The sequence below is a fragment of the Marmota flaviventris genome, chromosome 13 (genome assembly GCF_047511675.1).
Source record: "Marmota flaviventris isolate mMarFla1 chromosome 13, mMarFla1.hap1, whole genome shotgun sequence".
Classification (NCBI taxonomy): domain Eukaryota; kingdom Metazoa; phylum Chordata; class Mammalia; order Rodentia; family Sciuridae; genus Marmota; species Marmota flaviventris.
The window spans coordinates 97,818,588-97,831,876 of NC_092510.1; the positions used below are offsets into that span (position 1 = coordinate 97,818,588).

At 45.1% G+C, this 13,289-nt stretch overlaps 1 protein-coding gene across 3 annotated transcripts in view; it reads left to right on the forward strand.

The window, feature by feature from the left end:
* Positions 1-13,289, forward strand: part of Sptan1 (spectrin alpha, non-erythrocytic 1) — a 75,164-nt gene that overhangs the window by 51,484 nt on the left and 10,391 nt on the right. For all 3 annotated transcript variants that reach the window (XM_027943338.3, XM_071601011.1, XM_027943361.3), the window contains 12 exons: positions 1,674-1,773; positions 1,889-2,086; positions 2,167-2,313; positions 3,340-3,443; positions 3,575-3,737; positions 6,094-6,225; positions 6,418-6,555; positions 7,493-7,597; positions 10,000-10,208; positions 10,965-11,085; positions 11,307-11,428; positions 11,734-11,866. In XM_027943338.3, the coding sequence (XP_027799139.1) occupies positions 1,674-1,773; positions 1,889-2,086; positions 2,167-2,313; positions 3,340-3,443; positions 3,575-3,737; positions 6,094-6,225; positions 6,418-6,555; positions 7,493-7,597; positions 10,000-10,208; positions 10,965-11,085; positions 11,307-11,428; positions 11,734-11,866 (1,672 nt within the window). The remainder of the gene's footprint in view (positions 1-1,673; positions 1,774-1,888; positions 2,087-2,166; positions 2,314-3,339; positions 3,444-3,574; positions 3,738-6,093; positions 6,226-6,417; positions 6,556-7,492; positions 7,598-9,999; positions 10,209-10,964; positions 11,086-11,306; positions 11,429-11,733; positions 11,867-13,289) is intronic.

Below are 13,289 nucleotides of genomic sequence, written 5' to 3' on the forward strand. Positions count from 1 at the left end.
CAGCCGTCTACAATCACGTTCTGGGGAAATCCACGTTCTCTGCCCAAATCCACGTTCTCTGCCCAAATCCACGTTCTCTGCCCAAATCCACCTCCACTGGGCTTCTATCTCCAAAATATACTGTCTGAATCCCGTGAGAACTCAAGGGGAACTCAGGCAGCAGGATACGCCCTATTCCCAGGAGGAAATAATCTTAAACCTTAAACCTGGAACCTAAACTGGGAACGCCCTAAACACGATTATCTTAAAACCGGGAACACCCTAATCTGCCTTGGTCCTTGAGCAAGGTCACCTACATTCAATGTCGCTGCAACATGTCAGCAACATGGGGTACGCTGGCAAGGAAATTGTCATACCTACTTGGCTAATGGCTCCCAGCACTCTTTTTTTGTTGTTGTTGTTGGTTTTGGGGGGTTTTTTCCCCCCTTTTTTAGAAGGGAAGAGATACTGAGAAGTGAACTCAGTGGCACTCTACCACTGAGCTGCATCCCTAGCCCTTCTTTTTTAAATTATTATTATTATTTTGGGACAGGGTTTTGCCAGATTGCTGGGGCTGGCCTAAAATTTGCAATCCTCCTGCCTTGGCCTCCTGAGTCACTAGGATTATAGGCCATGTGCTGCCATACCTGCATTCCATTATATATTTTATTACTAAGGCTTATTCTTGATCCAAGGTCCAGACAAGGATTCCTAGTGCATTTGGTAGTCTTGTCTTAGTTTCCTTTAACCTAGAACAATATCCCTCCGCCCTTTCATGACATTAGCATTTTTTTTTTTTTTTTTTTAGTCCAGGACCGTTGTCTTGTAGACTGTCCTTTGGTCTGGTGCCTCAGTCTTTTAATGGTTACATAGTGTTCTGTGGGGTGGGCAATGTGTAACTTGTTCAGTAGTACTGTCTGGGTGTGTTGTGCTCTTTAGCAGTGTTCTTGCCCACATACGTATGTGTGCAGTGTCAGGTGATTCCTATTTGGATGGGAGTAGGTGGATGAGGCCACTTTCCTTTCTAGGTCTCAGATAGGGTGTCTCAGTTACTAATTTGGGATTTTTTTCCTCTTTTTTGAGGCAAAGATCAAGTAACAAGTGTGCCATACCCTGGTTCTTAATGTAGTCGCTGTTATGTAGCCATCATATCTGCCAAGTTTGGAAGCCTTTTTCTTACCGTAGAGTAACACTCCATCCCTTAGCTAACCACTCCCAGGACTTAGGATCCTCTGATCTGCTTTGTATCACTGTGTATTTGCCTTTGGAAAAAAAAATCATATGCTATGTTGCTCTATATACTTGTTACCCCCCTTGTACTGGTATTTCCATGAAAAATGGATTAAATGTGCCTAGGCCTAGGGCTCCAAGACTTTGTCCTAAAGAAAGACTTTTTATTTGAAGCCTTCAAAATGGGTATTACTTCTGTTAGAACTTGGATTCCATACGGTAAAAGGTCTTAGTTGTAAGCTATTCATTTTCCCTTTGAGAAATGATGGGCTTCCTCGCTCCCGCAATATCTCATCGAGAAGAACAAGAGGCTATGAAACCCTTTGCCTAGAGACCCAGCACATGCAGTAGCTGACTAGATTAACCCCAAATGACCTTCTGAGGCAAGAATGATGTGGGTCTGATTTCCTGGGCGGGAGGTCTGCTTGCCAGGTAGTGTAATAGTCCCTGGATCTGGTTTCCAGGGACCTCATGTCTTGGATCAATGGAATACGAGGGCTGGTGTCTTCAGATGAGCTAGCCAAGGATGTCACTGGAGCAGAAGCTCTGCTGGAGCGACACCAGGTGGGTACACCTGCCTGCTGAGTAGCCTCGCCCCTGCCCATGGTTGTGAGCCACTCGTTGACACTTGCATGGGCATCTTCTGCCAGTTATCTAATCCTTTCCCTCCACTTGGCAGGAACACCGAACAGAAATTGATGCCAGAGCTGGCACTTTCCAGGCATTTGAGCAGTTTGGGCAGCAGCTGTTGGCTCATGGGCACTATGCCAGCCCAGAGATCAAGGAGAAACTCGATATTCTTGATCAGGAGCGTGCAGATCTGGAGAAGGCCTGGGTTCAACGCAGAATGATGCTGGATCAGTGCCTTGAATTGCAGGTGCGTGTGGCCTAGGTTTCTGACCAGGGGTTTCCTTGCAGAAGGCCCCATCTTCTCACTTGGCCTGTCTGCCTCTTCAGCTATTTCATCGGGATTGTGAGCAAGCTGAGAACTGGATGGCTGCCCGGGAGGCCTTCCTGAACACTGAAGACAAAGGAGACTCACTGGACAGCGTGGAGGCTCTAATCAAAAAACATGAAGACTTTGACAAAGCTATCAATGTCCAGGTGAAGCCCTCAACAATAGAGTCTGAATCTAGATTTTTTTCCTGATTGGCATTTTCTCTTTTTAACAGTTAGAATGAAAAACAGTCACTGACTTGGTTTTCTCAGCTAGAGAGATTCAACAGTTTCCTTAAATTAAAATATTTTGTTTTGGGGGCTGGAATTGTGGCTCAGTGGTGAGCACTCGCCTAGTGCATGTGAGGCCCTGGCGATCCTCAGCACCACATAAAAAATAAATAAATAAAGGTATTGTGTCCAACTATATCTAAAAAAATAAATATTAAAAAAAAATCTTGTTTTAGGGCTCAAGGTTTAGCTAGGTGATAGAGCCCTAGCTAGCATTCCAGAGGCCCCAAGTTCAATCCCCAGTACTGTAAACAAAACAAAACATAAATACTGGTGTTAACTACAAAAATAAGCAATGTAGATACCATTAAATCTCCAAAGAATGCCTCTGTGGTCAGAAAAATACTTTCATAAATAACTTTTTAAAAAACTTTTGGGGCTGGGGGTGTGTCTTAATGGTAGACTGTGCTTAATACGCACCAGGCTTTGGGTTCAGTCCCAGTACAAAAAAATAGACTTATAAATTTTCAAATAAATTCCAGTAGTGTTGAGGATTTAGTATTAGTTTTGTCACAGAAAAAAATCATTTCATTTTTAAAGGAAGGAAATGTGGGTAGGTGAGTATGTGAATATAAAAAACAAAACACTATTCTGTTTTTGATAGAAAAGTCTGATAACATTTTCCTATTATGCAGCCTTATTGTTTGACATTTACTAGTGTTCCAGCATTTGCCCTACCCCAATGTGACCCGGAATCTTCCTAAATTAAAACTCTACTCTAGTCATGATTAAAATCAAGCTTTCTTTTGGCTTTTTACACTCCTGCTTCTAAAGTGTCAGTGTATTCTGATCCTGTCACTAGCTAGTTCCCAGTCACCCAAAATAACTGTTCTCTTCTGCAGACCAGCAGTGTAGAAAAGCCCAGCCCTGGCTAACTTCACCTTACCCTTTGTTTGCCCCCAGGAGGAGAAGATCGCCGCCCTGCAGGCCTTTGCCGACCAACTCATCGCTGCCGGCCACTATGCTAAAGGAGACATTGCCAGCCGGCGCAATGAGGTTTTGGACAGGTGGGTGTCCCGTGGGACAACATTCCCAGCTCTGGCAGGATTCGAGCCCTCATGCCTGGCCTGCCTGTCTTCCAGCTTCCGTCTCCATCGAAAGGGCTGTTCACATTTGCTCTTCTGGTTCACTTTCTCAGGTGGCGACGCCTGAAAGCCCAAATGATTGAGAAAAGGTCAAAGCTGGGAGAATCTCAGACCCTCCAGCAGTTCAGCCGGGATGTAGATGAGATTGAAGCTTGGATCAGTGAAAAACTGCAGACAGCAAGCGATGAGTCGTACAAGGATCCCACCAACATCCAGGTGAGCAGGGCTGATGGGATGAAATAGCCCCATGTTACTAAGTAGGTTCTGTTAAACAAGGTATCTTTGAAGGTGATATACCTGTAAAACACTTTGCGGCCATGGTGAAGCCAGTGACAACTATTTTAATAAGCTGACAGTGGAAAGCCTCACTAAATGGTTAGAGCCATTTGAAAGCCGCCTCCCTAAGTTGTCTCTACCAAAGCCTGCTACAAAACATCTATGTAACCCCTCTTATTAACTGCGCTGAGCTTCCCAGGGGAAGTATAACAGCAGGGTGAGTCTGTTTAATAGCTGATACTTGTGTTCACATCAGTGTACTGAACTCTTGTTCTTTTAATCTGTTTTTGTAGCTTTCCAAGCTGCTGGTAAGTTGTCCATGTTTTTAAGAGTTAATAGATTCATGAGCTGTGGTATTTGTGTTGTTCTCTGTGGAGTACTGTTTCTGTGCTCACATGTGGTCTGCTGGTGTCTTCTCATCCAGGCTTTTCATTTCTAATCCTCCATCACCCTCCATCCAAGTGTCCCTGTGGGATGTGCTTTCTCTGTTGTAATTAGCCTGCAACCCTACCCTCTCTGCTCCCCCAAGTCAAGTTCTGTACAGTGTTTGATTTGCAGGGCAGTAGTTAACCACTTTCTTTCAAGAGATGCTTCTGTTGAAAGTGGAATAAGTAGCTTTTATGTACAGACTTTTGTCTCAGTCTTGCTGTGGCCCAGGCAGGGCAGTCTAGCCTGGGGTGGGGGGTGAGAGTTGGATGCATACCCTTTCTGGCATTCAAAGGTGCTGCCCCCTGGAGAGGTGCAGGTAGAGAGCTGTGGAGAGACATGGTTTGCATCCAGATTTGAGAGGAGCAGGAGCAGAGGTTAAGAAAGGAGCAGGCAGATGTTGCACAGCGAAAGGAGACATGTCCATCAGCAGGTAGCTCAGAAGTAACACATCCGCACCTGTAACTCCAGCAACTCAGGGGTGAAGAATTTAGCAAAACCCTGTCTCAAAAAGAATAACTATAAAGCTCTCCTAAAAAAGAAACAAAAAAATAAAAGGGCTGGGGCTGTAGTTCAAGTGGTAAAGTTTGTCCCTGGGTTCAGAGTCTCCCACAAAAAAAAAATAAAAAATTTTTTAAATGAATTTTTTTTAAAAAGTTGCATGTCAGTGGAAGGAATGTGTAGAAAGAAAATAAGTGGGGTTTGAACCAGAGTGGTTGGAGCAATACATGAAAGAGGGACTTAGAGGGCTGAGGCTATAGCTCAGGATAAAATGTTACCTCTCGTGTGAGGTACTGGGTTCAATCCTCAGCACCACATAAAAATAAATAAAGATACTGTGTGTCCATCTACAACTAAATAAATATATTAAAAAAAAAAAAAAAAAAGAGGGAGTGACTTTTGTCAGGGTCTGTGTTTTGAGACACCCTTTGTCCTTGGGTTTTCCATCAGGAGAGTGGGGTATGACCACACCAACATGTCATGTTGGTGCCGAATTGAGCCACTGCAGGTGGGGTGGGGAGGCACCCTCTGACAATTGCTGCCTCTGAAATGAAACATTTGATGCAGAATTCTTACCCAAATCTAGTGCTTTTTTTCTTTTAGTTTTTTCCCCCCATTAACGCTTTCCCCTAAGACGCTGCATTTCTCATCCAAGTGTTTTTGCAGAATCATGCTGCAGCTGTGTCCCTGCAATTGCTTCTTGTAGTGCTTCAGCGCCTTTTGTTTCTTCATGAATTCTTGAAAACCATTGTAGTTCTACAGCCCTCTCTTCCTAGCAAGAGTAAATTCCAACCTGTCATCAGGCCTATGTTTTGACAGTAGCCCGATGTTTTGATTAATGACAGCTACCAAATTATACACCAACAAAGCCAAGTTCTATAGGAACTATAGATTTTTTCCTCAATGAAGGACAGAACCAGCCATCAAATCTATTGCTATGTGGTGATGGCTGCCTTAGATGATGAGATATCCCCACACATAGAGCTTTTGTTCAATAAGGACAAAGCCATGGATGGAAGTTGACATACAAGAATGCTCAAAATTGAACATGGCCATTGCGATCTGCTGTGGAATGTTAGAAAGCGTGTGCTTCTGGGACTTGCTCCCAGTGAGCTAGTGCAGATGCTTTCAGAACTGACTTTCATCCCCTGCTCCTGAGCTTCCTTTCTTTTCCAGCCTGAACCTTCACTGAACTCCTCACAGATCAAACCCTACATTTCACACGCCTTCTGGTTGCCTTCTATAAAGTACATTGACTCTTGACCCATTTCTAAGTTCCTTCACTCCCTCCCTCCCTTTGAGCCTCTATCCTGCCTTAAAGATGTGCCTCACAGGCGCTGGCTTTGAAAGGTGGTTTTGGCATTTTCAGAGCAAGCACCAAAAGCACCAGGCCTTTGAAGCAGAACTACATGCCAATGCTGACCGGATCCGTGGGGTCATCGATATGGGCAACTCCCTCATCGAGCGTGGGGCCTGTGCTGGAAGTGAGGATGCTGTCAAGGTATGGCCCAGGGTTTCCTGACCATCCACCTCTTAAGCAGGGACCTAAGAACATAAAGTGATTAGGGACTTTCCGAAGGCTGCATTGCAGATGGAATGTTGGTAGCAGTGGCTCTTCTGTTGATTTTCTCAAACTGGGCTTCAGGAGAGGGCATAGATTCCACCAGCCCAGCAACTCCATTCTCCTCCACAGGCCCGCCTGGCTGCCTTAGCTGACCAATGGCAATTCCTGGTGCAGAAGTCAGCTGAGAAGAGCCAGAAACTGAAAGAGGCTAACAAACAGCAGAACTTCAACACTGGAATCAAGGACTTTGACTTCTGGCTCTCTGAGGTAATGCAAAGTGGTTCTCCCTTCCTTGGAGCAGGGAATTTCTTGTCATTTGGAATAATAAGGCAGCAAGCAAGCCCAAAACCAGGAGTAGAGAGGGCTCACCAGGTACACAGTAACCAAAGTCCTTGTTAGCAAGTATGAGTTATCTGCTGTGAGGGTTTAGAGAAAAGAGCTGATATGGGTGGGGTAGGACCTGAACCTTACATCACTCCTCTCCCAGAGAATACAGCAAGGAAGAGACAGGGGGTCTAGCTGGTGGTCAGCTCTGACAAATCTATGTCAAGATAGAGCCAGAAGAGCAGGGAGTCAGGGAGCCAGAGTGAGGAAATTGGGAAAGTAGAGATTAGGAATAGAAAGTTTGGAGACCACCATTAACGTTTTAGAGTGTATCTTCCCAGTTTATGTGTATGTCCTTGAGTATTTGAAGAGGTGTTTGTATTTCATGTAGTTGAGGTGTAACTTTTCATTAGTATGGATGGGGGAGTGTTAGGCCAACTCAATAAAAATTCTTCCCTACCATTTGAGTGACTGGGTAAGTCCCTTGCAGATCCCCGCTGTATTTGATCATTTCCATATTGTTGGACATTCTTGTTTCCCTATTTTGAGGCCATACACTCTTACTGCTATGAACATCCCTGTGTATTATTCTCTGCTCACACTCCTGCTTCTTTGCCTAAGGTGTTTCAGCACAGTGGGGTGCTGCACTCTTTGCCCTTACCCCACCAGGCAGGCCTGGGCTTTGGCCACACTGTTGAAATTAATGGGCTCTTGAGTTGCATTGAATTGGCAGAGGGGGAGAGTGTCACACTGGCCCAGCTAAGTAGGTGACACACCTCATGGCTGAGAAGAACTTGGAATACCAGCTGGGCACCCTGGAGTATTCAGAGCACCATGTGGACACTGCACTGCAGCCTTTCCCTTTTGTTTTCATTGGCAGGTGGAGGCCCTTCTGGCATCAGAAGATTACGGCAAAGACCTGGCTTCTGTAAACAACTTACTGAAAAAGCATCAGCTATTGGAGGCAGACATCTCTGCCCATGAGGTAAGGTGGGCACAGCCACGTGGTGAGTGGGAAAGCATCAGGCCCCAGGCATCTGCACCTCAGGAAGAGAGCTAAACGTTTGGGGAAGGAGAGTGCTGTCTGGCACCAACGTATTGGCTCTCGAGGTGGCAAGATCAGGGATTGCCAATTATCAAGGCCCATAAGAAAGGTTGTTTATTTAGGTCTTATCTGTCACTACTCACCATCATTAAAAATTAATTTTAAAGATACCCAAAGGTTTGGGCTGCAGTTGTGGCTCAGGGGCAGAGCACGTGCCTAGCATGTGTGAGGCACTGGGTTTGATTCGCAGTACTGCATATAAATAAATAAATGAATAAATAAAATAAAACAAAGGACCAATGACAACTAAAAAGATTTTTTTAAAAAATACCCAAAGATTTACAATACCATATGATTCTGCTTCTGTATTCTTTTATTATTTTTTTTATGAATTTTTGTATTTATTCGTATTTGGTGCTGAGAATGGAACCCAGGGCATCACACATGCTAGACAAGTGCTCTACCATTGAGCCACAACCCAGCCCCCTGCTTCTGTATTCTTGAAATAACAAAAGTAAAGATACAGAGAACAGATCTGTAGATGCCATGAGGTAGGGTGGGAAAGGGCTGCACCTGTAAAGGGGCCACTCAGGAGAGCTCCCTGTGGGAACAGAAGAGTTCTGTATCTTGCTTACATGCACCTACACGTGTAATAAAATTGCCTGGGACTTTGCAGTTGAACGTAATCTCACAGATACATGAATGAGTGCATATAAAAATGGGTGGCATATAATATATAAGCATAACCCTCTGGATTACACCAGTGTCAGTTTCCTGGCTTTTTTTTTTTTTTAATAATTTTTCTAATTTGTTTTGGGCTGGGGATGTGCCTCAAGCGGTAGCGCGCTCGCCTGGCATGCGTGCGGCCCGGGTTCGATCCTCAGTACCACATACAAACAAAGATGCTATGTCCGCCGAAAACTAAAAAATATATATTGAAATTTTCTCTCTCTCTCTCTCAAAAAAAAAGAGTATGAAAACAGCTATATTATATAAAAAAATAATTTTTTAATTTGTTTTAATTAGTTACACATGACAGTACAATGATCTTGACATATCATACATTTGAATCAGATGGGGTATAATTTCTCATTTTTCTGAGTGTACAGATTGCAGAATCACATTGGTCATGCAGTCATATAATACATATAGCAATAATAAAGTCTGTTTTATTCTGCTGTCCTTCCTTTCCCCCTTTCCCCCTCCCCTCCCCTCCCATCACTTCTCTCTGCCCAATCTAATGTGACACACTTCTTTTTTTTTTCTTTTTCCTCACTTCGTCATACATGTATTCTGTATAACGAAGGGGGTCTCCTTCCATCTTCCGTGCAATTCCCCTTCTCCCTCCTTTTCCCTCCCACCTCTCTTCCCTATCTAGAGGTAATCTTCTTCTCATGCTCTTCATCCCTAACAGTGGTGATGAAGGGGACGCACCCCTATCAGTTAGTTTTTCACCCTGAATTAATTTTATTAAAATACACTGGTGCATCCTGGACTGTGGATGGGTCTTTTATGCGCATGTGATTTTATAGCAGCATGCATGTCTCATTTGGTAGATCTTGGTTAGCTGAGTTATGCATGTTCTAAGTATTGACACATTCTATTGGTGACACTAAAATATCACATTCACTAATATCACCACCAGTCTCTTCAGAAAAATCTTTGTTAGGGGAGGTTGTCAAGCTCATGGTGGCAGATACAATTTTTTCAAAATTCTGATTTTCTCCTGAAAGTTTGGATTTTATGAATAGTAGTAAACTCAGTTTTTTAAAAGTAACAGGGTTGGGGTTGTGGCTCAGTGGTAGAGCACTCGCCTAGCATGCACGAGGCACTGGGTTTGATCCTCAGCATCACATAAATGTAAAATAAAGATATTGTGTCCACCTAAAGCTAAAAAATAAATATTAAAAAAAAAAGTAACAGGCTTATTTTTCCATTCCCAACCAAGATATCCAAAACTGAATATTTAACAAAATGAATTTTTGCTACTTTTTAAAAGAATGTTGAGGTGTAGCTTATTGATAGAGCATGTGTGTAGCATGTGAAAGACCGTGGGTTTGATCCCTAGCACCAAAAAAAAAACCAAAAATAAAAGTGAAAGTTTAAAGGATGTTCTTAGGGGAAACTGCATTTCTTACTGGAGGCAGATGACAATGAAGAACCCTCTGTTTCTGCTGCTGTGCTGCAGCTGAAGCACTGGTGCTCCCCACCACAGTGCAGAGAGGACAGTTTGGGTCCACAAGGCTCCATACCTCAGTAAGGAATCCCGAGTTCTTATTTTCAAGTAGCTGTTCATGGGAGATCCGGGTTCTTGATCCCTCCTGTATGCCCCTTCCCCTCAGGATCGCCTGAAGGACCTGAACAGCCAGGCAGATAGCCTGATGACCAGCAGTGCCTTTGACACCTCCCAAGTGAAGGACAAGAGGGACACCATCAATGGGCGCTTCCAGAAGATCAAGAGCATGGCAGCTTCCCGACGAGCCAAGCTGAGCGAGTCTCACCGCCTACACCAGTTCTTCCGGGATATGGATGATGAGGAGTCCTGGATCAAGTACGTGCTCATACAGCTGCATGCTTTGTGTTTCTAGGAAACCCCTAGAGCCTTCAACAGCAGGCAGGAATAGAGGCTGCCAGCAGATGCAGGTTGTTTCAGGCTTCTCTGGACCATGAGGAAGGAAAGTGTCGCAAAAAAGGGCACAGCTCAGAGACTCCACTGGGCTGGACCGTAGCTCCACACACGCTTGCCTGAGTTGCCTCATTTCTTTGGCTGTCGACGTATGCAGTGGATGACCAGTGATGGCCCCAAGCTGATGGCAGTCCTTGATGTTCCATTCAACCTTGCCCTTTGGTCCCTTAGGTGTTAGTGGGTTTGTTCTGTTCTGGGGAAGGTCACTTTTTCAAGGAATGAGAGTGTTTTTGTTTGTGTTTCCCCAATTTCCCCATCCCCCAAAGTGTCAGGCTGTCTTTTGCAAATGATATAGCATTTTGTCGGACCACTTATGAGGCTCTCTTTTAGTTATTAATTTTCTTAAAATCTTTAAAAAAATTATGCACCTAAATATCGAATGCATTTACAGATCTATGATGGATACATGGTTAAATGGGGCTCATAATGCAGTACCCCATCCCAAACATAGCGCCAGCCTCTGCAGAACTGGGGTACTGTTGAGTTAGTGCATATGGACAGAGGCAGTTGTCTTCCAAGAAAGAGCAAGGCTTTCCTAGAGAGATTGCTAGGTGTGGTGAGGACACCACAGGTCAGCAGCTGAGCCCACATGAAAATGAGCATTCTTCTTCTGTTCCCCAGGGAGAAGAAGCTGCTAGTAAGCTCTGAGGACTATGGCCGAGACCTCACAGGTGTTCAGAATCTGAGGAAGAAGCACAAGCGGCTGGAGGCAGAATTGGCTGCGCATGAGCCAGCCATTCAGGTGAGGAGGTGTCTTCTAGGGTGGGAATGGGCCAGGTAACAAAGAATCCCTTGTTCTTATTCCACTAAGGTCTTATGTTCATGGTGCCTCAGCCCAAACCATGAAGGAGAAGTTTTGAATTTGCTATTGAGGCCTTTTTCTGGAAGCCTCAAGATAGAAGCACCCAGAAGCAGGTACCAAGAGTGTTACCAGCCACTGACCTGACTTTTCTTGCCTACCAGGGTGTCCTGGACACTGGGAAGAAGCTCTCTGATGATAACACCATCGGGCAGGAGGAGATCCAGCAGCGTCTGGCCCAGTTTGTGGAGCATTGGAAAGAGCTGAAGCAATTGGCAGCTGCTCGGTGAGCATTCAGATGAGGGAGCTCTTGGGTGCAGAGTGCCAGGCCTGGGCCTCCTGCTAGCTCCTAGCCCTTTTTCGTAGGCATGTGCTCCAGGCCACCTCTGGCCAGCATGCTGGAGCTTGTCCTGTACCCAAATCTGGACCCAGTGTGTTTCCTTCTGAACAATACACTGCCTACTTTGTATCCTATGGAAGGCTGGAGCAAACCACTCATACATCTTCCTTCCTGTGTGTATTTAAGCTGGTGTTAACTCAGAAAGTAAGTCAGAAGAGATTGATGGCTTTTCCTATCTTCTGTAATTTTAGGGGTCAGCGGCTAGAGGAGTCCTTGGAGTATCAGCAATTTGTAGCCAATGTGGAAGAGGAAGAAGCCTGGATCAATGAGAAAATGACGCTGGTGGCCAGTGAAGATTACGGAGACACGCTTGCTGCTATCCAGGTTAGGGAGTGCCAGACAGGGAACCACAGACTCGATGGCTCAGCGTACAGGAACGCGCTGTCTCACAGTTCTGGAGACTAAAGTCTGGACCGTGATGCCAGCAGAGCCATTCACTCCCCAGCTTATAGAAAGCCCTTCCTCGTCTTCCAGTATCCTATAGTCCCAGGTGTCCTTAGAGTACGGTAGCATCCTCCAGTCTCTGCTTTTTTACACAGCTGTCTTCTCTCTGTCTCTTCTTCCCTTGCATTCTCTTCTGTGTGCCAGTCTCTGTTGAGTTCACCGCCTTGTAAGGGCACCAGTCCAGTTGGATTAGGATCTGCCCTAGTGACCTCTTCTTAACTAGGCACACCCCAGCAGCACAAACCCTGTTTCCACCTTTACAGGCACCACAATGCGGGCAGAACACCATACATTGATTAACAGGTGCTGCATAACAACCCTAAAACTCCGTGGTTCAGAGCCACAGCTATTTCTCTTACCTGAGATTCTGTGAGTCGGTGGGCAGTTCCTCTGGACTTTCACTTGAAATCCCTTGTGCAGCTGCATCCTATCAGAAGGCAGTAGGTGGAAAGATCCTAGGCCTCAGTTGTACTGCTGACAGCCAGGCCTAGATTTTGGCTGGGACAGCTCAATCCCCTTCCACGTGACTTCTTATCCTTCAGGAAGCTGAACCAGCTTCTTTTGGCAGCATTCAGAGAGATAAAGGGAGATGCTGCAGGGTCTCTCAGGACATCGCTCATTATTATTCTCCCTGTGTTCTATTGTTGGAGTCCGTCCCAAGGCCAATTATAGGTGGTGCACACCTATAATCCCAGTCATTCTGAAGGCTGACACAGGAGGATTACAAGTTCCAGGCCAACCTCAGCAACTTAGAAAGACCCTGTGTCAAAATAAATTTAAGTTTTAAAAAGAATTTGGGATATAGTTCATGGTTAAAGAGCTCCTAAGTTCAATCCCAGTACTGTAAAGAGAAAAAAAAAAAAAATCAGTGCCAAGTCAGGCACAGTGGCCTATGCCTGTGAGCCCAACAACTCGGGAGGCTGAGGCAGGAAGAGCACAAGTTTAAGTCAAGCCTGGGCAACTTACCAAGACTTGGTCTCAAAACCAAAAATAAAAAGGGCTGAGGGTATAGCTCAGTGGTAGAGGGTTACCTAGCATGCACAAAGCTCTAGGTTAAGTCCTCAACAGCACACACACACACAAAAAGGCAGTCCTAAAGCAGACAAGGGTCACAGAGGAGATGGAGACTCCCCTCTTGGTAAGAGATGCTAAAAAATGACATGTTCTGATGTTTCTGAGGTCTAGCCAGCAGATTGTGGAAGCTAAGTTTCCAGTCCCAAGAATCAAGGTGGTGGGCTGGGGTTGTAGCTCAGGGGTAGAGTGCTTGCCTGCCATGTGTGAGGCACTGGGTTTGATTCTCAGC